The sequence below is a fragment of the Dipodomys spectabilis genome, unplaced genomic scaffold (genome assembly GCF_019054845.1).
Source record: "Dipodomys spectabilis isolate Male_0828 unplaced genomic scaffold, ASM1905484v1 ptg000108l, whole genome shotgun sequence".
Lineage (NCBI taxonomy): Eukaryota > Metazoa > Chordata > Mammalia > Rodentia > Heteromyidae > Dipodomys > Dipodomys spectabilis.
Genome location: NW_024870785.1, coordinates 5,944,417 through 5,970,068, shown reverse-complemented (window position 1 = coordinate 5,970,068; position 25,652 = coordinate 5,944,417). Strand labels below are relative to the sequence as shown.

The 25,652-nt window shown below is 43.7% G+C and overlaps 2 protein-coding genes across 4 annotated transcripts; one reads left to right on the top strand and one right to left on the bottom strand.

Moving 5' to 3' along the window:
• Positions 1 to 563: 563 nt before the first annotated feature.
• Adal (adenosine deaminase like) lies at positions 564 to 17,347 on the bottom strand. 3 transcript variants are annotated; one of them, XM_042687751.1, is made up of 11 exons: positions 17,265 to 17,347; positions 13,098 to 13,293; positions 11,995 to 12,125; positions 10,380 to 10,440; positions 8,318 to 8,405; positions 7,369 to 7,450; positions 6,160 to 6,286; positions 5,147 to 5,227; positions 3,380 to 3,518; positions 2,647 to 2,747; positions 564 to 1,817 (listed from the first exon to the last, which is right to left on the bottom strand). In XM_042687751.1, exons 2-11 carry the CDS (start codon positions 13,155 to 13,157, stop codon positions 1,623 to 1,625), a joined length of 1,065 nt encoding a protein of 354 aa, XP_042543685.1. In that variant the 5' UTR covers positions 13,158 to 13,293; positions 17,265 to 17,347; the 3' UTR covers positions 564 to 1,622. The 3 variants fall into 3 exon arrangements, with proteins under 3 accessions (XP_042543685.1, XP_042543684.1, XP_042543686.1); XM_042687750.1 differs by lacking the exon at positions 17,265 to 17,347 and adding an exon at positions 17,062 to 17,145; XM_042687752.1 differs by lacking the exons at positions 8,318 to 8,405; positions 11,995 to 12,125; positions 13,098 to 13,293; positions 17,265 to 17,347.
• Positions 17,348 to 17,366: 19 nt separating this feature from the next.
• Positions 17,367 to 19,476, top strand: Lcmt2 (leucine carboxyl methyltransferase 2). The gene has a single exon (XM_042687749.1). It carries the CDS (start codon positions 17,368 to 17,370, stop codon positions 19,426 to 19,428), a length of 2,061 nt encoding a protein of 686 aa, XP_042543683.1. The 5' UTR covers position 17,367; the 3' UTR covers positions 19,429 to 19,476.
• The last annotated feature ends 6,176 nt before the right edge of the window (positions 19,477 to 25,652 follow it).

Below are 25,652 nucleotides of genomic sequence, written 5' to 3'. Positions count from 1 at the left end.
CTTGTACATCTTCCTTTCTAATCTGTACTCTTAATTTTTTTTTAGATACTGGCTAGAAATGAAGAGCAGACAGCCTTACTTTACTCACAGTCTGTGGGGGGAAACATTCAAGACTCTCCTTTAAATCTGATGTTAAGTCAAACTGGGCCTAAAAGTCATGATCCTGCCTCTGTCTCCTGAGTAGCTAGGATTATAGGTGTGCACCACCATGTCCAGCCTAACCTGGCTCTTGAACTGTGAAAACAACTTTACAGTAAGAGCAATAAAATCACTCATCCTACTAACTATTGTATATATATCAAATTGTGGCCTATTGTTTATAACCACATTTTTCACTGGATATATTATCCATGTCATTAAATTTTGTTCTATAGTATTTTGAGCCTATAAAACATCCACGTTTTATAGGTAAATCATAATTTTTTTACTATGAAATATCTGTGTGAGTGGATGGAAGTAGAATATAATAAAGGCTATGTAAGTTTACAAACTTCAAACACCTAAGAGCTTTCCTTCACCCTATTCCTTGAAAGAAAGATCCAGAGCTTATTGGAACCTCTTAGTAACTGAAATTAGAAATGTCATCAGACTTTTTTTTAATGATAAGAAAAATATACAATCTAAGCAGCAAAGCAATTTAAGTGTACCTTGCTATTTAAAAAAATTCAGAAGAGATTTTTAAATCTTGTCCCTGGTCTTCAACTCAAGTAGAACATGATGTGTATGTGTGTGAGTTTATGAAGTTTGTGCCAGTAGTCCACCATATAAAGATGAGGGTACAGAGGAGACTCAAAGAACCCTAGTAACCAACATGCTGTTACTACTACTAGAAGAATCTTTTGGAATTAGAGAATAAATCCTGTCAGCTTCCACAAAAAAAAAAAAAAAAAAAAAGCTAAAGTAGTAGATTATTGTTTTTTGTTTTTTTTTTTAAAGAAAGTTCTAATGGGTCCTATCTTTCTTACCTCTTAGCCATTTATTCTCTCACACCTTTGATTTCTAAACTGGAACAATGACTTTAATCCCTTTCAAGTACTGATAAAGACCCTTGAGAGAAGAGCAAAACCAGTGTCCAGCAGCCAGTGTTACATGTCACTAGTTACCCTAACTCCTAGATGTCCATGCAGATCCAGTATACAGTATGGCCTGTCATCAGTTATCTTGGGAAATAAAACAAGTGAAGTGAGAGACTGGAATAAGTACAACAAAGTACAGAGCTATTATTAAAAGCTAGGAGTATTAGAGGTCTTGTTAACCATCTGTGTTTCCCTTTACCTTAAACTAGTAATTCTAACACTTCTTTTGATAAGAAGTTACTTTGACTTCCCTGAAGTTTCATGATCATCAGTGGAGAGGGACTGCTACGTAAAACAAAACAACCACTGGTGGAATGGGGAACTCCAGTTCCTTCCAGTAAGCAACATGGAGGGAAGCTACGTTTAAGACTCCAGGGCCTGCCTGGCATCTGTAGCGTATTTGCTGAGACATGTGTGAGGTACTGACATCTAGGCCCACATTCTTGGCTGCTATGCTTCCCAGGAAGCAGTGGACAGCTTACTGAGTGGGTAGCAAGAGGATCTCTGTCGCAACATATACTCAGGAGTATTTCACCTCATTACAGCTCAGAAGTCCATCAGTTTGGGCTTCAGGCGATTCCACTTGTTCCTCAGATCAGATCTGGTGTTGTCAGAAGCAAAGATGTAGTTGATGGACTCATAAGACAGATCCCACACCTGAGACTGGGTCAAATTAAATGTCTCAGCTGCCAGCTGATACTCTTGAGAAAGATATGTTGCAAAAACACCCTTATCATCGGTCTGTCAATATAAAAAAAGAACATTTTAAAATAAACCCAGAAATACTTCAAAAAAATAATATTTTTGAGGGGTGACACTGATCAAGAAGCATTGTACCTAACTGATAAGAGTTAAAATTCCTTTGTACAACTAATTAATAACGTAACATTTTTGTTTGGAGTCCCTTTCTCTATATACCATGCTTCTTTCAGCAGTCTGCAATTACATCTATGTATATATATTACTAAAGAGACTTGTTGACACTTAAAACCAGAGTGTTTCACCCCTGGCGGCAGGGTAAAATCACTCGCAGAGCTTTTAAAAGATATCCATGCCTAGGATCACCTCATATTAAAGAAAGCAGGGGCTGGAAAGGTGGCTCAGTGGTAGAGTGCTTGCCTCTCATGCATGAGGCCCTGGGTTCAATTCCTCAGCACCACATAAGCAAAAAAAGCCAAAAGTGGCACTGGGCTCAAGTGGTAGAGCGCTAGCCTTGAGCTGAAGAGCTGAGGGACAGCGCCCAGGCCCAGAGTTCAAGCCCCACAACTGGCCAAAAAAAAAAAAAAAAGCAGGATCTCATACAATAAACTGCTGGTCCTCTCTCTCTCTCTCCCTCTCCCCCCCTCCTCATAGATAAATAAATAAATAAAATGCGAGGCACAGATACTGTCCAGGACCCAATTCTATATAGTAAAACAATAGGATTTTACTTGCCTTTTGCAGCCCTCCCATACCCCAATCTCTACTAACCTCTCTTCTAGGGCAAGGCAGTGAGCTAGGTAGGGAATGTCTGACCAAATTCAATGCAGCAACTAAAAAAGAGCAAAACACTTCATCAAAAGTTCCTTACACAGATCACAGAAGGATGAGCAATGCTATACCAAAATCCAAAGTGATGCTGGCCATAAGATGGAACTGTCTGACTTTTGATGTTGGAGGTCAAACAGAGTTCTAGACGAGGGGGAAAAGGAAAAAGACTTTTTATCAAAAACAAGGAAGTGAAGTCAGTCACTCAGTATTTACCAAGACATCTCACAAGAAACCTTCCCAAACTATGCTGATTTGCAAGTTTTATTGCATAAAACTGACCTTTCCTATGAGTGTGAAAACCTGTACTTCCATTAATGCAGCTGCACAGGAAGTATGTGCTACACTACAGTGGCCGCTACCCTAAGCGAAGAATTGATATTCCCTTCGCAACTATGTGCTTCCCTGTTGCTTTTCCCAAAACAGAGGGAAGGGGAATGTTATAAGCCAGTCATGGTAAGTGGTACAGAAAATCATTACAAGAGGGGAGCAGAAAAGTGTATGAAGTGTGACAAAGTGTTCCCTTAAAGGTAAGGCCAGTCTGAAGTTAAGATAAAAACTGGCCTTGCTTGAGAGTTAGCATGCCATATGGAGCAGGGGCAGCCTGGACCTTTCTCAGGGCTTTAAGAAAACGCCTGGAGACCTTTATCCCAGCTACCATCCATCCATGCTGCTTCTAGGCAAGGTTAAGTCCATCTTCTACAATGACTGTCTTTTTGGTTTTCAAATGGTACTGTCAGAAGGTTGCCCTGGAGACCTGTCATCCTGAACCTTACCCAGTGGAATCTTGTGTTGCCTCACTAAGTCTACCAGCTCCGGGGATCCTCCCTCGGAAGAGTTCAGAAATGTTCCGTGCCCAATTCTGTCAGGAAGCAGATCCAGGAACATCTGTGTTTCCTTCTTTTGATTTGGAATCTTCAGAAAAGAGAAGAGTGGATTTGTAACTTCCTTTTTTTTTTTTTTGCTGGTCTTGGATCTTGAACTCAGGGCCTGGGCACTGTCCTTGAGCCTCTCTGTGCTCCACTCTACCAATTAAGCCACAGGGCCACTTCCAGTTTTTTCTGTGTACGTGGTGCTGAGGAATGGAACCCAGGACTTCATGCATGCTAGGCAAGCAGTCTACCACTAAGCCACCTTCCCAGCCCCTTGTAACTTCTTTCAGTGAGTCTTATAAGCACCTGTCTTTTGTTCTAGAGCAGATATGCAGTCCCTATGAGTTGTGAGTGCAGATACTTTTTGAAAGCTGAACTTGACCAGCTCTCTTCTTTTTTAAATTTTAGTTATTTAGTTCTTGTTGCTGTGATTGATCTCAGGGCCTCACACCTGCTAAGCACCTGCTCTACCACTGAGCTAGACCACTAGCCCTTCCACCTTTTGTATCTTCTCATTCATTACCCAAAATATTCTAGGTTTAATATTAATAAAAACTTACTAAGTCCTTATTTTGTGCAGCAGTTCTTTTAAGGCTTTACAAAAAGTCTTAAGTACAAATAAAGCTCAGATAAATTAATTTTCAAAAATAAAAATGAACCCCTGTAACTCTGTATGTGCATGTGCTTTTCTGTGTATGTATATTCTTATGTATTACATGAAGTTCTAAGAGAAAAAAAAAAAAACAGCAGTATTAATTCTGGGGAGCAGACTGAAGTAGGAGAGGGTCTTACGGCCAGAGATAACTCATCACCGTAACACATCCTATTACTATGCTAACCAATGGCTTCTGTTGCACACAGATCAGGCATCCTGTGAGTGTGAGTTCTTTTTGATTATGGAAAGAGGTGGATTCTAGATTTTAAGTTCTGCCACAAAATTGTTGAATCTGCTCATACACTTGACAGACATGAATACTGGGGAGAATTTCTAATTTTTTTTTTAATCCTTGTCAAAATGTTACTCAGCCTTTACACTCACCCCACTTAATAGACATAATTACGCTATGAAATAAGTAGAATAAATATTTACTGCACTTAAGGAACAAATAGATAAAAGTTCTGAGGAAGAAAGTACATCTATCGGTAATAGGGGGAGGTGTACAGCAGGCTCTCTGCCTCACTAGACTGTGCCTAAGAAGGCAGTTTTTCTGCACACAGGTGGTTACCGGGCTCATGCTGCAGGGCCCTAGGAGCCAATGAAGAGCATCTTTTTTTGAGTTTTACATAATGATGGTGAGCTACTTCCTTTACTGGCAGTGCATTTGGGACCCTTCCATATATAAAAGACGGGGGAGGTGAGCTGCTGTTGTTTTCTGAGTTAGCTTGCCAACGGCAAGGCTGATGGAAATTGATGAAGTTTCTCTAACCATATGTCAGGAAGTTATTTTTAATGACAAAGCTAGAATGTGAGTCAATAGCTACTCCCAAAAGCCAAAAGATGTTAAACAGTGACACTAGAAACCAAAACAAGCCATACCTTACTATTTTAATGTACATTTAAGAATATTTTTAGTTTCTCTCTTTAAACATCTTTTTCCAGGCTGGTTTATTTACAGTTAGTCCTATTTTTATTGTAATCCACCCTCTCCAATGTAAGGTATTACTATTTACCTCTGAAAGATGCAATGCCAGCTTCAGACCTGATTTTTTAGCTTCTGAAAGAGGTTCCAAGAAGTCTTTTGCTTGTCCTATCTTGAATACAAAAGTTAAAATGAGGATGTATGAGAAGTGTGGCAATTTGAGGAATTATATTCTGCCCAAATAAAAAAAAGGAGTAAATTAATGACAGGAAAAATAATGTCAGATGGATTCATTTGCACATTTTCTTTACGGAGCACCTACAAAGTGCTGGACCTTCAGGGGAATAGAAAGCTGGCCAAAGAGCAGTATTAGTATTAGTAATACTCCAGTATTAGTGCAGGTGAAGGCCATCAGCTAAGCTGGGTATGGCAGGCACCACATAGTATTTCTAGTGCTACAGAAAACTCACTTGATTTGGGAACCTTCCATGGTTACTTAAAGAAAATAAGTGGGTAGATGAGAACAAGGGCAGAAGAGTCAAGGCACAGCCAAGCCATCAGAACCAGTTTCCTAGGACACTCATGCTTAGTGATTTCCCAACCGGAATGATTTGACCCTTCAAGAACATTTGTTAATGTCTAAGACATTTTTGGTTTCCCACTGGGAGGATACTACTGGCATCTAGTAGGTAGAAGCCAGGGATGTTGCTAAACATCTTACAATGTCCTGGATTCAAGTGCTAGTACTGAGTTCGTTCATTCATTCAGGCCAAACATTCTTACCTGGGGCTTCTATACTATAATTAGTTCCTAACACCCTAAAATCCATTGTATGTAACGAATTTTCTTCTCTCCTATGCATAGAGATTATTATTCACTGTGCATAATCTTTTGAAGAAAGGAAAAAAATGGTCACATAGTTCTTGCACAGAACCCTGATAGCAGCTGCTCTGTACGTTCTGGTCATCCAGGGCAAAACAGGGCTTCAATCACACAGTGTCTGTTGAGTACTCTGCAGAACGTGGGCTACTCCAGGTGAATCCTTACCCCACTGTCTGAATCTACCTTCAAGAGAGAAACAGCTACTTAAAAGAAGTAACTTACAGTAGGGTCTCCACTGAGGTCAAGGCCAAGAACTGTATCCTCAGTAGAAAGGAAGAACTCTTCAGCAAGCTTAACGGTCTCCTTGGCTACCAAAGGGCCACCTCGTCTGTCAATTGCCATCAAATACCTTTTAATACAGGAAAAATACAGCTCAAGACTCCTAATGATGCAGGTGGAAAAGACAATCGAGTGTAGCTAGAGAAGCATGGCAGGCTACACCTGACATGGATTTTGGTGAGAGGTACAGCCTAGGCTGAGATGCCATGGCTGACTTTGTCAGGCAGGATCAGATATGAATTCCTAAACAGCATCAAATACCTAGTCAATGTTTATTTTTTTAACTTGTTTGATTCAGGATCTAAACATAAGCCACAGCCTAGTCAGTCAGTATATCTCCTAAGTCTTTTATTATAGCCACTCATTCCTTAGCCTTATTCCTGCGCTACCTCTTTTGTGGTCATTTATTTGTTTAAAAAATCAAGTTGTTTGTCCTACTAAGATTCCCAGAGTCTAGATTTCATTGATTCCATCTCTGTGTAAACACATTTGTGTTCTGTTGTGTTCCTATAAATGGATAATGACATCTCGTCTAGAGGCCTAATTAGGTCATCAGATTCAATGCTTTGGCAAGAATAAATAGGCGATGGTATGCTTTCAGGAGAACTAGATTCCTTATTTCATTACAGGATTACAAGATCAGTAGTATTCTAATTCATTCTTCATTTATTAGCTGTGATTCGACAGAACTCAGATACTCAAAGCAGCCCTGTGAATACTGTCATCTGTGCAAGGACTTTGAAAGGCAGGTGGCAGGCAGCACATGGGGCTCAGCTAGGACAGCCTCAGCCTGTTTTAGAAACAGAGAGCAGCCCAGCCCACAGCATGAGAAAGCGGTCTGTCTCTGAACTCTTCTTCAGCTCAGGGTTAGTGCTCTACCACTTGAGCCACAGCACCACTTCCAGTTTTCTGGTGGTTTATTGGAGATAAGAGTCTCACAGGCTTTCCTGTCCTGGCTGCCTTTGAACCGCAGTCCTCAGATCTCAGCCTCCTGAGTAGCTAGGATCACAGGCTTTAGAGTTCTTGATTCTATTTTTTATCGATTATAGCAGAAATCAGCTAATTTTTAGAAGTCCACTACCCCTATGATCAAAATAGTAAAATTTTGCATTCTAGTTTTTAATGGTAACTACTGAGGTATGACCTTCTTACCTAACATCAATGTCTAAGTTTTCTTGTTTGGACTGTTTTATACCTTCAAGTATGGATTCCACGTAAGTCTTTTTAGTCATCCCTGGAAAGAACACATAGGAAGCATATGTAAAGAGACCATCAACTCTTAGATCCTTCACCTTTGCTATTCCTACATGAGCAGTTACATTCGGTCTGCTGTGACTGGCATGGTTAAAGATGGGAGAATGAGGGTTGGGAAGGTGGCTCAGTGGTAGAGCGCTTGCCTTGCATGCCTGAGGCCCTGGGTTCGATTCCTCAGCACCACATAAGCAAAACGAAAAAAGCTGGAAGTGGCACTGTGGCTCAAGTGGTAGAGCACCAGCCTTGAGCTGAAGAGCTGAGGGACAGCGCCCAGGCCCAGAGTTCAGGCCCCACGACTGGACACAAAAAAGAAAAAAGAATTCTTAAAAAAGAAAAATAATCAAGGGGGCTGAGTAGGTAGCTCAGTGGTAGAGTGCTTGCCTTGCATGCATGAGGACCTGGGTTCGATTCCTCAGCACCACATAAACAGAAAAAGCCACACGTGGTGCTGTGGCTTAAGTGATAGGGTGCTAGCCTTGAGCTGAAGAGCTGAGGGACAGCGCCCAGGCCCAGAGTTCAGGCCTCACGACCGGACCCCCCCCAAAAAAAAATAATAATAAAAATAAATAATTTCCCCATTGATATTTATGTCACTGGGAAGACAGGCATAGCTTAGGAGTATAATGCTGCCTAGCACATGCAAGGGCTGGGTTTGAATCTGTAGCACCAATCTCTCTCTCATGAACACAAATACACAACACACACAGAATAATGTCTATTATTAATGTATATGACAAGATTTTTTTGTTGACACAAAGTAAGCACAACTGGAAAGTAAATTTTTGTGAATGACCAAAGCACATAGGAAAAGGGATAGTATATCTATTAGGAAGTAATTAAAGCCTACCAGTAGTGTTTTCTTCTCTGGGTGTGCTCCTCAGTTCCAGGTACTTGACACCATCGTCTGCAAATTCTTTAATGACATCCTTTGTGATCTGATAATGTACACGATATTGACAATGTTAGAGTTCCAGTCAAGTACCAAGTGTACAGATTAATGTCATTTATTGAATGTGTTCATAATAGCAGAGTGATGAAACAGAAACAAGACAACACCAGTGGGAGCCATCGATGTGCGCACAGTGTTAAGAAATGTATACATAGGGCTGGGAACGTGGCTCAGTGGTAGAGCGCTTGCCTTGCATGCATGAGGCCCTGGGTTCAATTCCTCAGCACCACCTAAGCAAAAAGAAAAAAACCGAAGTGGCACTGTGGCTCAAGTGGTAGAGCGCTAGCCTTGAGCTGAAGAGCTGAGGGACACAGCGCCCAGGCCTAGAGTTCAGGTCCCACGACCGGACCCCCCCCCCCACCCAAAAAAAAAAAAAGAAATGTATACACAGGGCTGGGAAGGTGGCTCAGTAGTAGTGCTTGCCTTGCATGCATGAGGCCCTGAGTTCGATTCCTCAGTACCACATAAGCAGAAAAAGCCGGAAGTGGCACTGTGGCTCAAGTGGTAGAGCATTAGCCTTGAGTTGAAGAGCTGAGGGACAGTGCTCAGGCCCAGAGTTCAATCCAACAATGAATGAAGGTGTGTTTTCCTTTTCTATGACCAATCCTAAAACCAGGCTGAGGAGGCTTGGACAGACGGCCCTAGGGACCCTTCATCTGGCCCTAATCTTAATCTGCTTTGACTAATCTGCTAGACCTGGATCCTTCTACTTTTACTCTCACATACCTGGAATGACAAGCATATGCCAACAAATATGACTTGTTGCTACCTTTTCTTGTTGTTTGCTTTGAAGCTGGCCTCAAACTATGATCTTCTCGATCTCTGCTTCCCTAGTTTGGGGTTATAAGCATGCACCACTGTATGTACCCTAATAAGTGTTCTATTGTTCCACGGCTGGGAGTATAGCCCAGTGGCAGAGGGCATTGCTTTGCCAGCACAGAGCCCTGGATTCCGTTCCCAGTGCCTCCTCCTCAGAAAAGCAGTTCAATGTAATTTGTTTTAATGTCGAACACAGAAAGTGGCAAAACAACTGTTCTGTCACTTTTTAGTTCCAGATCCCATATACTTTCCCATCAGAAACCTAATTGCGATGTACTCTTATTTGGAGGAAAAATTGAAGTAGATAGTCTCACTCTAGAGCCTAAGAAAGGAAAGCACCAGAAGAGTTGTCCTCAGTACCTATGCATGGAACAGAAAGGGCTAAACCTGGTAGACACAGATGTTAGCCACTGGGAAAGGTTCTAAGATACAGGTTAGGAATGACTCCATAGGCCCCACTGTGGCCTAGATAACCCCTCCTTTTGTGCTCATGCTGGCCTGCAGCCTTTGATCATTTGGTTTCATATGTACCTAACCACCCAGAAATAAAGGGCCCTGGATAGCAGATGTGATCAGTCCAGTCTCTAGAAGGGACTGCTACTTCAAACCCTTGCTTCTACCAGCTGCCTACTCTCAAACATCCATATTAGTCTTAAGTGAGGTGGGGTAGGGTAGGTTGATTCCATGGGTCTGTTCAGTTGTGGGCAGTGGTAAAGATCCAGCCTGGAAAGATGAAAGATGAGGCCCACATAAGAGACGATGTAGCCTCTTTTTTTTTTTTTTTGGTCGGTCATGGGGCTTGAACTCTGGGCCTGGGCACTGTCTCTCAGTAACACCAAAGAGGAAACAAACAAACAAACAAAAACTTATTTCAGGAAGTAGTGCTAAGTATAGTGCCTGGAACATGATCCCTCAGAGCCCCTTCATTTACAAGTAATCTGAATCATAACTCACTCCCACTGGCTTTTATATTATAAGCTCTTAGGCCAATGTCTTACACTGGTTTTGAAGAACTGGCATTGAAAAAGAAAATATTTTTTCATCACCCTCTTGGTGAAAACAAAAGGTTATATATAAGATCAGAAAGGCACATATGACTTCATAATTCTTAAACCATTCTAGAAATTCCTTCATGTCTCACCATTAGGATATCTTCAGTGCTAGTGGCAAGCTGATGAATGACGTGAAACATCTGGAAACATCTGCAACGCGAATGAAAGGTTTTAAGAAATTCTAATCATCAAACATTTCTCATTCAGTGAGATGTTCTCACTCCCCTGAGCTGAATTAATAGATTTTAGGTGAACTGTACATATATGTGTATATTTATAAAGAACTACATAATAGTTTTTTAAAAAAATCACTATGACTTGGAAAGATAATCAAATGACTGAAAATAAAATGTTACTTATATATTTTTAAGCATGAAATAATAGGCATTATTCTTTCTTGTTGTATTTTGGTTGTACTGGAGTTTGAATTCTTGCCTAAGTCACTCTACTAGTCTTTTTTTTTTCTTTTTTTGTCTGTTAGGGGACCTGAACTCTGGGCCTGGGCACTGTCCCTCAGCTCTTCAGCTCAAGGCTAGCGCTCTATCACATGAACCATAGCACCACTTGCAGCTTTTCTGCTTATGTGGTGCTGAGGAATTGAACCCAGGGCCTCATGCATGTGGTGCTGAGGAATCGAACCCGGGGCCCCAGCACTCTACCACTGAGCTTCCTGCCCCCACTAGTCTCTTTTTGCACTGATTATTGTTTTATGCTCCGGCTGACCTGGACTGTGATCTTCCTATTTGTGCTTCCCTTTTTCACTGGTATGACAAGTGCATGCCACTGCATCCAGCAATTGTGCTTTGCCATGGCTTGGGATGACAGGCAAACACCACTGTGCCAATCCATTAACTGACATGAAGTCTTGGGAACTTATGCCTGGGCTAGCCTTGAACCATAATCCCCAATCTCTGTGTTTCAAATAGCTAGGATTACAGTCTCAAAATATTACATCCAGCTACTTGTTATTATGTTTGTTTTTTGTAGGTGTATCTGGACTTGAATTCAAGGCCTTAAACTCTCTTGGGCTTTTTTGCTCCCCCTTGATGTGTTGCCACTTGAGTTATGACACCAGTCTGGTATTTCACAGGTTAATTGGAGATAAGAGTCTTATGAAGTTGTCTGCTGGATTGGCTTTGAACCTTGATCTTCAGTTCTCAGCCTCCGAGTAGCTAGGATTTCCAGGCCTAAGCCATTGGTACCTGGCTGGTTGCCATTTCCTTGGCTCTTGCTGCCAGTATCAGCAAACAGGGAAACATTTTTAGGTCTAAAGAACATCCTAACCTCACAAATGGCATGAATAATTTACAACGGTTTGACAGTTGGAAAAATTTTATGTTGCTATATTCTCCATGTGAGATGCTCACACTTCTTTGTTCTTTAATTTGCTGGGCCTGGAGCTCTTTTGCTCAAGGCTAGTGCTCTACTACTTGATCCACAGCTCCACTTCCAGCTTTTTGGGGAAGTTATTTGGAGACAAAAGTTTCACAGGCTTTCCTGCCTGGGCTGGCTTTGAACCATGATCCCCTGATCTCAGTCTCCTGAGTAGCTAGGATTATAGGTGTGAGACACTGGTACACAGCACACTTTGTTATTGTTGTTTTTAACTACAAAAACATCTGAATTCTTATGCATTAAATTATTACTATCTCAAAATACTTATAGATGAAGAAGTCATTATTTCTACAACCACCCCACACTCACTCTTCTAAGGTTCTTTTTTTTCCCTTGTCAATCATAGTCATGTGATCACAGATTTTAAGATTTGGCTTCTTGGCTATTAATTTCTTCATGGTATTAGAACTAATGGATCCATTCAAGTGGGCATGAAGTTCCTACAGGAAGAAAACAAAATCAGTAGAGTTACCAAGTATCCACTGGATATATAGCATTGTAACAGGTATTGGATGTTTGTAGTTCGTAGAGGCAAATTGTCAATTAGGTTTAGCCATATAACTTCTAATGTTTACAAATTCTACCTATAAAATTTATTTCCTAGCCGGGTGCTGGTGTCTCACGCCTGTAATCCTAGCTACTCAGGAGGCTGAGATCTGACTGAGGATCACGGTTCAAAGCCAGCCCAGGAAGGAAAGGCTGTGAGACTCTTATCTCCAATAAACTACTCAGAGAACTGGAAATGGCATTGTGGCTCAAGTGGTAGAGCACTAGCCTGGAGCTGAAGAGCTGAGAGACAGTGCCCAGGCCCAGAGTTCAAGCCCCATGACTGACAAAAAAAAAAAAAAAATTCCTTTTGTGAATAGAAACGATGTAAGTCATAATTAGCAACCACTTAAGAACTCTGTAGTTGTGCGGGGGGGGGGGGGGGGGGGGGGGGGGGGGGGAGGGGGAGGGGAGGGGAGGGGGGAAGGAGAAGGATTGGGATTGGGGGGGAGGGGGGAGGCTGGGAAGGGATGTGAAGGGTAAACCAAAGGAGGAGGCTGCAATGCTTGGTAAGAAATGTATGCATTATCCTGCCCATGTAATTGTAACCCCTCTGTACAGTATGTTCACAAATAAAATAAAATTAAATTAAAAAAAAAAAGAACTCTGTAGTTGAACCATGTGCTGGTGGCTCACCCCTGTAATCCTAGCTACTTGGGAGGCTGAGGTCTGAGAATCACGGTTAGAAGCCAGCCCAAGCAAGAAAGTCTGTGAGAATCTTATCTCCAATTAACCACCAGAAAACTGGAAGTGCCACTGTGGCTCTAAGTGGTAGAATGCTAGCCTTCAGCAAAAGAGTTCAGAGACAGTGTCCAGGCCCTGAGTTCAAGCCCCATGACCAATACATAAATAAATCTATATCTTACCACTTTGGGCAATTCCAAGTAAAAGTCTGTTTTCCATGGCTGCTGTTCTTCTGCCTCCATTGTGATTTTTTGCAGAAAATAAAAGACCCTTTCCCACTGTTATTCTTGGTTTGACCCGTGTAGCGTATTTCAGTCAGTTAATTCTGAGGTCCTGGATTTCCTTCAGATTTCTTCCACACAGCTGGCTGAATTTCACCTGTTTCAGTAAATGTGAATATTTTCAGCTACAAACATCTAAAGAAACAAGACTGTATACATACTCACTAAAAGAAAAAACCCCAGCCGGGCGCTGGTGGCTCTCGCCTGTAATCCTAGCTACTCAGGAGGCTGAGATCTGAGGATCGCGGTTCAAAGCCAGCCCCGGCAGGAGAGACCGTGAGACTCCTATCTCCAATAAACCACCAGAAAACCGGAAGTGGCGCTGTAGCTCAAGTGGTAGAGCGCTTGCCTTGAGCTGAAGAGCTGAGGGACAGCGCCCAGGCCATAGTTCAAGCCCCACGGCCAAAAAAAAAAAAAAAAAAAAAAAGAAAAAACCCCAAATTAAGAGTGTTTACAGTTGGGAAATTATTAGAAAACAAGAAGAAGGAAACAGGGAAATGCTTCAAGATAGTAAGAGTTGTATTGGAGCCCGATGCTGGTGGCTCACATGTGTAATCCTTGATACTTAGGAGGCTGAGATCTGAGGATTGTAGGGTTTTTTTTTTTTTTTTTGGTCGGTCCTGGGGCTTGAACTCTGGGCCTGGGTGCTGTAGCTCAGCTCTTCAGTTCAAGGTGAGTGCTCTACCACTTGAGCCACAGGACCACTTCCAGTTTTTCTGGTGGTTTTTATTAGAGATCAGAGACTCCCGGACTTTCCTGCCCAGGCTGGCTTTAAACCAGGATCCTCAGATTTCAGCCTCCTGAGTAGCTAGAATTACAGGCGTGAGCCACCAATGCCTGGCTAAGGATTGCAGTTTGAAGCTAGCCTGGGCAGGAAAAGTCTGTGAGACTCTTATTCCACTAAAGTACTTTTTGAGAAAAGAAGCTCAGGAATAGAGACCAGTCCCTGAGTTCAAGCTCCAGGACTGTCACACCCACCAACCCACATACACACAAAGTTAAACCCTGGAATTACTCAAATGCTCAGCATCTCACGTCTACCTATTTCAAGCTGCTACTCCACTAGTAAGCTATCATTGTTTTTCTGATCCTTTAGGTCTTTCTCTCTCCACTAGGTGATTTCCCTCAGAGAACAAAATGCAAGTGCAGAATGTACTTTCTTCTAAAAAACAAAACAAAAAACTTCTCTGAAAGTCTTCATTATCTTCTAACTAAAAAACAAATTAAAAAACTCCTCTGAAAGTCTATTTTAGCTATTGCACCATCTCTCTCTACTTTTTTTTTTTTTCTTGAAACTTGAACTCTGGACTTGGGCACTGTCCCTGAGCTCTTCAGCTCAAGGCAAGCACTCTACCACTTGAGCCACAGCGCCACTTCCAGTTTTCTGGTGGTTAATTAGAAATAAGAGTCTCATGGACTTTCCTGCCTAGGCTGGCTTTGAACCGAGATCCTCAGATGTCAGCCTCCTTAGTAGCTAGGATTACAGGCATGAGCCACTGGCACCTGGCTTCTCTCTTCCTTTTGACATGAGTTCCTTGAAAGCAAAATTTAGACTAGATGCGTACATTAAGTTGTCTCTCATCCACTGAAAAACTGAATTCAGCCCTCACTGTGCCAAACTGCTCTCCTTAAAATCATTAATGAGTGCTTGAATACTAAAAATAAATCACTCTGATTCAAGTGTGTGTGTGTGGTACTGGGGTTTGAACTTAGGGCCTCAGGCTTGCCAGTCATGCCTCTAGTCCTTTTTAGCACTGTCTAATTGTTAAGATAGGGTCTGGCTTCCTGTTCTGGCCTGTGTCTGGAGTCCGGTTCTCTTATTTTTTCACTTTCTACTGTAGTTAGGATGACAAGTGCATGTTACCAAACCCATTTTATTCTCTCAAGATGGAATCTGGAGCACTCTTCTTTGTGGGCTGGTCTGGAGGCTCGATACTCTGGATCCCTCATAGCTAGAATGACAGGTATATACCACCACCTCAACTAGCTATTGAGAAGCAAGTCTTACAAGTGTGCCCAGGTTGACCTCAAACCTCAATCCTCCTGATCTCAGCCTCCCAAGTAGCTAGGATTATAGGAGTGAGCCACTGGCACCCTAATACCAAGGTGTTTCTGTTTTTAACTCCAGTATGCAAATTGCTAGACTCCAAAATTTACCTTTCTTTCTTTCTTTCTTTCTTTTTTCTTTTTTTTTTTGGTCGATTGAGGGGCTTCAACTCTGGGCCTGGGTGCTGTCCCTGAGCACTTCAGCTCAAGGCAAGAGCTCTACTACTTGAGCCACAGCTCCACTTCTGGCTTTTTCTGTTAATGTGGTACCGAGGAATCGAACCCAGGGCTTATGCATGCTAGGGAAGCACTCTATCACTAGGCTACATTCCCAGCCTCCCAAACTTATTGTCTTAACAACAATGTGCTACAGTCAAATTGACTTCCTTCTCTATATCAGCCAGAGATCCAATTTGGAGAATTATACATTTTCTAAATATCTCTGGAAGAGATACTATTTACTAATCATTACCTCCCCACAGACACACCCAAGTTATTAGGAACCTAAGATTCTTAGGTAACCAGTTTAGAAACTTAATGGTTAGCGGGGAGCCGGTGGCTCATGCCTATAATACTGGCTACTCAAGAGGCTGAGATCCAAGGATCAGGGTTCAAAGCCAGCCCAGGCAGGAAAGTCCGTGAGACTCTTATCTCTAATAAACCACTAGAAAACCGGAAGTGGCGCTGTGGCTCAAGCGGTAGAGAGCTCCCCTTGAGAGGCCCAGAGTTCAAGCCACACGACCAACAACAACAACAAAAAAGAAGAAACTTAATGGTTATTTAAAACTTGAACCTGAGCTGCTGCTGCTTTTAAAAGAAGGCTTAGTTAGCTACTCCTATTGATTCACATCTTAGTTGCCTCAGATTTTGCTCTATTATGAAAAAGACTGCTGTGTACAAGAATTTTACAAAAGGCTGCTTATAAACCTGAAGAACGTTTGAGGGTGGAAACAAATGGGAGAGGGGATGGTAAAAGGACAGAGAGATGGGGTGAATATAACTCAAGTACACTTTAAGCATGTATGAAAACAGAGTAATGAAATCATGAAAACTGTTGAATAAAGAGGGGACAAGAGGATTAAAAAAAAGTAATGGGGAATAAATTTGATCAAGTACATTATATACAAGTATGGAAATATCACAGTAAAACCCCTTTGCACAACTAATATACAGTATTACAAATGAGGAAAAATAAATATCCAAACGTCCTGCTTTTTTTTTTTTTTTTTTGGTCCGGTCGTAGGGCCTGGGCACTGTCCAGCTCAAGGTTAGTGCTCTACCACTTGAGCCACAGCGCCACTTCTGGCTTTTTTTCTTTTTGCTTATGTGGTGCTGAGGAATGGAACCCAGGGCCTCAGGCATGCAAGGCAAGCGCTCTACCACTGAGCCATCTTCCCAGCCCTATTCAAACGTTCAAGGCACGCCTCTTCTACGACCACCTTCTGAGAACAGACTCGCTACTACTTTAGAATGAGGATTTGGGGAGTGGAGGAGAGTTTCACGGTACAGTTGAGAGTGAGTGGGTTAACTCACAGTCAACCTAACCCAGGGCTGGCCCTCCGAGGAATCGCTGGTATGGATCTATGGGGGGGGGGGGGGAAATTACTGTAAATACTGTGAAGGTCAGTTTCTTCCCTTTCCACTTGGCCTGATTTGCTTCTCGATGTAAACGGGTTCTCTTTTGCAACGAGGAGAGCAGCTGAATTAATCAGCAACTACTGCTAGCATCCATTCCTAGGAACGTCCACTAAGGTGCTGACCCTTCTCTGGTCTTACCCAGCCCTGCCTAAGGAAGTCAGGCGTCACTTCCCAGACTCACCTCTTCCTACATAGGAGGACAATTACATAGGAGGGGAATTTCGCCCTCCGACTGGAAGGTTTGTTGGAAAGTGACGCCGACAAACCGCGGAACGCAGCCGGCAGCTCCCGGGAATCTAGGGTCAACCGCAGTTGAATTTTCGTACAGGCCACACCCTCCTCGATCCTGATTGGCTAAAGGGGCCGATCCCGGAACTGACGCACCATGCGAGCGGAAGTTGGTGCCGTGGCGCTGGCCTGAGTCTTCCGTACGGTGGTGGGCCGTTCACCCCAGCGACGGCTGCCGCTCCCAAGTCTCTCCTGGGCCATGGGCCCGCGCAATCGCGAGCGTCGAACGGGAGCTGTGCAGAGCACCAACGACAGCAGCGCCCTGAGCAAGAGCTCCCTGGCCGCGCGCGGGTACGTGGAGGACGCCTTCGCCGGGCTGCTGGTTCCGGGCGCCGCGCGCCGCGCGCCGCTCATCCACCGGGGCTACTACGTGCGCGCGCGCGCCGTGCGCCACTGCGTGCGCGCCTTCCTGAGCCGTGCGTGCGCGCTCCCCGCCGCGCCTCCCGCTCAGATCCTGTCCCTGGGCGCCGGCTCCGACTCGCTGTACTTCCGCCTCAAGTCGGCGGGCCTGCTGGCCCGGGCTTCCGTGTGGGAGGTGGATTTCCCGGAGGTGGCGCGGCGCAAGGCGGAGAGGATCGGTGACACGCCGGCTCTGTGCGCGTTCACCGGGCCCTTCCGGACCGGGGACCCGTCGTCCGCGCTGTGCTTGGAGGGCACGGACTACCGCATCCTGGGCCTGGACCTGCGGCAGCTCCAGCGGTTGCAGGGGGCCCTGGCGGCCGCGGGCCTGGACCCCGCCTCGCCCACTCTGCTCCTGGCCGAGGCGGTGCTGACCTACCTGGAGCCGGATCGCGCCGCGGACCTCATCGCCTGGGCCGCCCAGCGTTTCCCGCGCGCTCTTTTCGTGGTCTACGAGCAAATGGAGCCCCGGGACGCCTTCGGGCAGGTCATGCTGCAGCATTTCCGGCGGCTGAACTCCCCGCTGCACGGCCTGGACCGCTTTCCCGACGTGGAGGCCCAGCGCCGCCGCTTCCTTCAAGCCGGCTGGACGGCCTGCAGTGCCGTGGACATGAATGAATTCTATCGCCGCTTTCTCCCTGCGGAAGAACGCCGGCGGGTGGAAAAGCTCGAGCCCTTCGATGAGTTCGAAGAGTGGCATCTGAAATGCTCCCACTATTTCGTCTTGGCAGCTTCCACGGGAGACACCCCGCCCCAAACTCTGGTGTTTCCCCCGTCAGGGGCGTTTTCACGAGTCGATCCTGCTTCACCGGCCGGGGTCTTCCCCGCCAGAGTCGTCACTAGTGACAGCCAGGGCTCACGCCTTAAGCGATACGGCCATGCCTCCGTCCTGGTGAGCCCCGGCGTTATTCTCAGCGCGGGAGGGTTTGGAGAACAGGATGGTCGGCACTGCCGAGTGAGCAAGTTCCACTTGCTCTCCAGACACTGTGGCTTTGATTGGAAAGACAGCCAAGTATGCAGTGGTGGGACCGAAGCCCGGTGGGATGGACGCCTTTATCACACCATGACACATCTTTCTGATACCCAGATTCTGGTTCTGGGAGGGAGACTGTCTCCCGTAAATCCAGCCTTGGGGGTTCTCCAGCTTCATCTATGCGGAAGGGAGGGCCATAACCCCGAGGACCTGAAGGTGGCAGTAACAAAGGTCGACTTGGAAGGAGATTCAATCTTATCACGTTGGAGGCACTCAACAACAGAAGTATCCTATCAGAATCAGGAATATTTGTTTGTGTATGGGGGACGGGGTGTGGTGGAACCCGTACTGAGTGACTGGCATTTCCTCCACGAAAGGACAATGAGTTGGGTCTGGATCTCGGTGGAGGGGGAAGTACCTGAAGGTCGGCATTCCCACAGTGCCTGCAGTTGGCAGGGGGGAGCCCTTATTGCTGGAGGTCTTGGGGCTTCTGAGGAGCCGTTGAACTCTGTACTCTTTCTGAAGCCAGTCTCTGCTGGATTCCTCTGGGAATCACTAGATATCCAGCCTCCCATTACTCCAAGGTATTCCCACACCGCTCATGTACTCAATGGAAAGCTTCTACTGGTTGGAGGAGTCTGGATTCACTCTTCCTCAGTTCCTGGCGTGACTGTTATAGATTTGACTACAGGACTGAGCTCTGAGTATCAGATTGACACAACATGCGTGCCATGGCCATTAATGTTACACAACCATACCAGCATCCTCCTTTCTGAAGAGCAACAGCTCCTCCTCCTTGGAGGTGGTGGAAACTGCTTTTCCTTTGGCACTTATTTCAACCCCCATATAGTGACATTAGACCTTTCTTCCTTAAGTGCTGGGGGGTAAACATACCCACTAAAGTAGAAAGGTTTCTGTAGAAAGGGCTTGAATCTGGCTATGGATGTTTCTACTCCAGCCAGGCTTCATTTTTTTCAATAATGCTTATTAATTTCAGAACACAGAAAAGGCTGTTAAAATTTATACCAACAACCAGAGAGATGGTACCAAAATAAAGCATAATGAGCCGGGTGCTGATGACTCATGACTGTAATCCTAGCTACTCAGGAGGCTGAAATGTAAGGGTTGCAGTTTGAAGCCAGCCCAGGCAGGAAGGTTTATGAGATGCTTATCTCTAATTAACCACCAAAAAGTGGGAAGTGGAGCTGTGGCTCAAGTGGTAGAGCACTGGCCTTGAGCAGAAAAACTCAGGGACAGTGCCCAGGCACTAAGTTAAGGCCCCAGAATCAACACAAAAACATAAACACATGTAAGGTTTATTTTTCCAGTCTTAGGATGTTCATGTATGCAGGTTTTTTGAATACCACCAATTTTGTTCAATTCATTTATTGAGTTACAATGGCCTTTAGCCTAAGTAATAAAACTATCCAGAAATGGAGACTGTAACCTGGAAGTTTCACACTTTTTTTTTTTTTTTAAGAATACAAGGTTGAGCTGGACGCTGGTGTCTTATGCCTGAAATACTACTCAGGAGATCGAGATTCAAAGACAGTCGGAGCAGAAAAGTTTCTGTGAGGCTCTTATCTCCAATAAACCACTCAAAAACCGAAAGTGGTGTGGCTCAAGTGGTAGAGCTCTAGCCTTGAGCACAAAGAGGCTCAGGGAAGCACCCAGGGCCTGAGTTTAAGCCCCACAACTGACCAAACAAACCAAAAAAGGATACAAAGTTGAATATAGTTGAAGAAACATGGTCTTGACCCAGTTCTTTTTGTATGAAACCTGAAATGCACGTAATTTTAACAAAAAAAAAATCTTTATTAACAGCATATAAATGCATGTTAAAAAGTGGCTAACATAAAAATATAGTGGATGAGGCTGGGAAGGTAGCTCAGTGGTAGAGTGCTTGCCTTGCATGCATGAGGCCCTGGGTTCAATTCTTCAGTACAACATAAGCAGAAAAAGCCAGAAGTGGCACTGTGGCTCAAATGGTAGAGCGCTAGCCTTGAGCTGAAGAGCTGAGTGACAGCGCCCAGACCCAAAGTTCAGGCACGTTGAGAGACACAAAAACAAAAAATATGATAGTGGAGTTGGGGATTTAACTCAGGGGAAGAGCACTTGCCTAGCAAGTTCAAGGCAGAGTTTAGTCCACAACTCTGGAAAAAAAATAAAGAAAAAAGCTAAAGAGCAAACACACTGAAGTGTTAAGAGAGGACAATGCCATGAGGACGTCCAGGAGAAGGTAAGCAGCATATGAAGAATTCTAGGCTAACTTCAATTTCCTGAGACTTCTCCAGGGTTCTTGTGAACCCTGGTTATGGCTGAGTAAATGCTGAGAAACAAAGGGCTTTCTGCAATACAGTAGGCATCTATCAAGACTATCATTGGACCAGCAACTAGATGATTATCAGGAATATGATCAGTTTGTTCTGTATTTCTTGTTTAAAAGTTCGCCAGAGGGGCTGGGAAGGTGGCTCAGTGGTAGAGCGCTTGCCTTGCATGCATGAGGCCCTGGGTTTGATTCCTCAGCACCACATAAGAAAAAAGCCGGAAGTGGTGCTGTGGCTCAAGTGGTAGAGCGCTAGCCTTGAGCTGAAGAGCTGAGGGACAGCGCCCAGGCCCAGAGTTCAGGACCCACGACCGGACCCAAAAAAAATAAATAAAAGTTCACCAGAACCTATGTCCAGCTTTCATGAGCATTAAAGCAGAACGTTATGATGAAATTAGTGTTCTTAGCTGTATAGTAGATACTACCAGAATTCTAACCTAGATCTGACTCCAAAACCCAGGTTACACCTCCCATTATGCTACTGCGTAAGAAGGTGCCATTAGCTATTATAATTTCATTACTTTGTGGGAAACAAGTGGGGGGAGATCAGCAAGACAATGTGGATGTGTGATGTTGTGTCAGCCCTAAATTAATGCACTGTGTCTTTTCTTTTTAGCACTACTCAGTATGGCACATTATGAGTAATTGGGCTTGTTCTTCCAGAGAAATTACCGACATTTTCTGTCAGTGATTATCAGATTAAGCATGCTTTCCATCTCTAACCCTATTTTTGCAACATGCTTAGCTGAGGAATTACTACTCAAGCTCCACTGAGAACACTTAGTTTTGTCAGCAACATTTACCCTGTGACTTTAGAACAGCACCCTAGACGTCCTGGATATATCCTGGTAGAGCATCAAAGTGTTATTAATAGGAAGCTACAGCAATTAGAGATGTGTTCCAGATTGAGAACTGAAGTTATGTAATACTTGTTTCTCCATTTCACCAATGAATATTTTTTTTGTACCAGCCTCTGAGATGATTATGAGAATTGATTTTAGTGATAATCTTTCCTCTTTTAATGATTGCCCTTCCTAGACAAAAATCTAGTTAAGAAAGGAAAAGAACTGATTTTGAATCTCTTGTCCTGGGTCAGGGCCACAAAAACAGTAACAATTTAGCCAGGATAAGAAAACAAGTTAAGTCAGCACTTGGGAGACTGAGGCAGGAAGCCTGAACAACAAAGACCCTGACTCAAAAACAAATCGAGTAAGCCGTCACTCCTTTGTGTGCCATCTGAACTTTACAACTTTCCATCTTTCATCTTTCTGTAGTTTTAACCCTTCTTAATGTCTTAAGAAGAAGCATGTATCACATATGTCCCAATGCAGCTGTGTCCTTGGAGTTCTTTGAACCCCTAGAAGTCCCTATTTATTCCATAACCATTTTGTGACCCCCAACTTCAGCTTCAAGCAACCCCTGCCTCCTCTCAGGCATGTCATGTGGCCTCCCTGCAGGCAACCAACTCCTTTCTCCTTGTGCAAAAAGAGCCTGTTTTAATTGGAGAGTTTGGTGAATCAGAAAAGAGCTTGTTACTAAAGTAGATGCTTAATCATTGGAGCAATCCAATAATGTTGAGCTTGACATTAAAACTACACTAATTGTTTTGATGAAATAATGAAGAAGGGGATCTAAGATACCATGAGGCTAGTAAGTCAAGTCATGAATTACGGATAATCATGTTTGAATTTGATGTTTAAAGAGAAAGGGAGCTGGGCGTCAGTGTCTCATGCCTAAAATCCTAGCTACTAAGGAGGCTGAGATCTGAGGACCGCTGCTGTTTGAAGCCAGCCTGAGTAGAAAAGTCCCCATGAGACTTGTTATCTCCAGCTAACCACCAGAAAACCAGAGGTAGGTCTGTGGCTCAAAGTAGTAGATCACTAGCCTTGAGTGAAAAAGCTCAGGGACAGCACTCAGGCCCTGAGTTCAAGCCCCATGACAGACAAAAAAAAAAAAAAAAAGAAAGGGAATATATAGAGCAGAAACTATGAAATTTACAGTTAGCTTTAGAGTAGGCTGGGATCTAGGAAAAAGAGTTCTTGATATTCCACAGTTCAGTTTCAGCACTGCTCACTTACCTTTCCTGGGCATTAATGTAAAGCACTTGTTTGGGAAGGGGTCGCTCCTTCACTGAGGGAAAGAATTTTATCCGTATATCACTTCTCTTTCCCTAATAGAACAGATGCTCAATAAATACTTGTGGGGTGAAAGTTCACTTTGAATTCAAATAACCTATATTTGAGTATTAGTATAGTGCCTACCTTGCACAAATGTACCAGTTCTTCCTGTAATTACTTGTGAGGGTATGTGTGTGTGACAGTATTAAAGTTTTAAAGATTTGAAGTTCGAGATTTCTTTAAAATCAACTGCCTCGACCAGTAGACCTCTTGGTGTCACTCCTAGCTTTATGGACTCAAACCTCCCTGGTTGCAGTTTTCAGCTTTCTCCTTTGTTCACAGTGGTCTATGGTTAGTCCATATCCTTTGAAGAAGAAATGAATTAACTTAGGCAAAAAACAGAGCTAATGTGAAGAAGCAGGAGCTGACAATTAAATGTGTTTGTGAGTACATACACATAGGATCTTCTGTGATGCCGGGATGCTTCACTGGGCATGACTTGGTACGTAACTCTCTAAGTTTAATAGAGGAAGAGGAAAGACCTTGCCCTAATTTTTATGTGAAAAGTCATTTGCCATCTAATTGGCAGTTTAAAGCTAGTAAATAAATCAGAATGCAATAAGCATGCTTTTAAAAATATTGCACAACGGGCTGAGAAGGTGGCTCAGTGGTGGACTGCTTGCTTTGCCTGCATGAAGCCCTGGGTTCGATTCCTCAGCACCACATAAACAGAAAAAGCTGGAAGTGGTGCTGTGGCTCAAGTGGTAGAGCACTAGCCTTGAGCAAAAAGAAGCATTAGGGATGGCTCTCAGGCCTTGAGTTCAAACCCCAGGACTGGCAAAAAAAAAAAAAAAAAGATATTGCACAACAGTCCAGTTCTTTCATTTCTTGGCTTTTGTTTATATTTTTAGGTTTTTCCATTAGAGCCTCAAGCTCTGATTTATACGTATATTTATCCAAGAAACAATGGCATCCTAGGAATAAGGCAGGAACAAGACATGTTAAGAGCAGAGAACTAGCCTTGATAGAAAGCTTAAATTTGGAAATGATGAAAATTACATAGTTATCTAAGCAGGTGATAGAATCCCAGAGACTATACCATCCATCACCACAGCATACCTGAACAGGCACTAGGCAAGGTGAACACTCAAGAGCCTGAGAAGTTACTGACAGGAGTGGGGATTGGAAGTCATATGTAGTAAGAAACTCATGGATTCTGACCTAGAGACTTTCAGGATGTTTAAGGAATACTGGTTTATAAGCGTGTTACAGGATGAGTTGAGGTTAATCTAAAAGCAGGATAAAATTAAGCAGCAGTATCTATAACCCAGCCTAAATATGGCAACATCTGAAAGTAGGGCGATTGCAATAAAAATAGAGGAAGGAGCATCCCCAACTAATGGTAATAACAAATTAGTGGCAGGACGTATCAAGCACTTAGATCCCAGCTTCGTGCTAAACCTCCTATCGCTTGATTATCTCAGCAATTGTTATTTTCAGTCTATCTCCCCTATTGTACTGTACAGATAAGGACGTGAAACAACTAGAAGGCTGACAAAATACACAGGGCCATGTGTTTCTACATGGTAGAGCAATGCATCAAACCCAGGATGTCTGAGGGTGGAGTCCAAGATCATAACCGCTGTGCTTGGCCATGGTACGCCAACAGGTCAAGGTGTCTCCTGACCACAGGAAGAAAGAAGATAGAAGAATCATAGATCGTATCAAAATCTCTAGCTTTTGGATATTAAAAAATGGCAACACTTTTGAAAGAAATGAATCGCTTAAAAGGAAATAGAGTTTCAAAGAAAATGAACTCATAGAAAATGAATTTAGTTGGCCGATTATGATAGCAGATGGCTGTAATCCCAGCACCTGGGAGGCTGAGACCGAAGAAGTGATAGTTACAGGCCATCCTGGACTACAGAAAAAGACCCTATCTCAAAAAAAAAAGCCAGACAAAAATATGAATTTAAGGTGTATTTTTTTTGTCAGTTGTGGGGCTTGCACTCTGGGCTTAGGTGCTATCCCTCAACTCTTCCACTATAAGGCTGGCGCTCTACCACTTGAGCCACAGTGCCACTTCCAGCTTTTTTTCCCTGTCCATGTGGTGCTGAGGAATTGAACCCAGGGCATGGGAGGCAAGCACTCTACCACTGGGCTACCTTCTCAGCCCAAATTTAAGGTGTATTAAGTATCTCTACAGGGTTGTATACAAACCAAATTCCCAAGGCCAGGATTAGATTTATTGGGACATATGTGATCTTTTTAGACCCAGATTTATGAAGAAAAGATTTAGCCAGAGAAGAAGCCAACCTGAAAATTGAAGATATGCCCTTTTTTTGTTGTTAATTTGAATCCCCTCCATTGCATGTCTACCATGTTTAGTTTTTGTTTTTTTTTCTGCTTTGGTTGCTCATGGGGCTTGAACTCAGGACTGTCCCTGAGCTTTTGTTTGTTTTTTTGGGTCCGGTCATGGGGCCTGAACTCTGGGCCTAGGCGCTGTCCCTCAGCTCTTCAGCTCAAGGCTAGCGCTCTACCACTTGAGCCACAGCACCACTTCCAGCTTTATTTCTTTTTGCTTATGTGGTGCTAAGGAATCGAACCCAGGGCCTCTGGTATGCCAGGCATGCGCTCTACCACTGAGCCACCTTCCCAGCCCCTCCCTG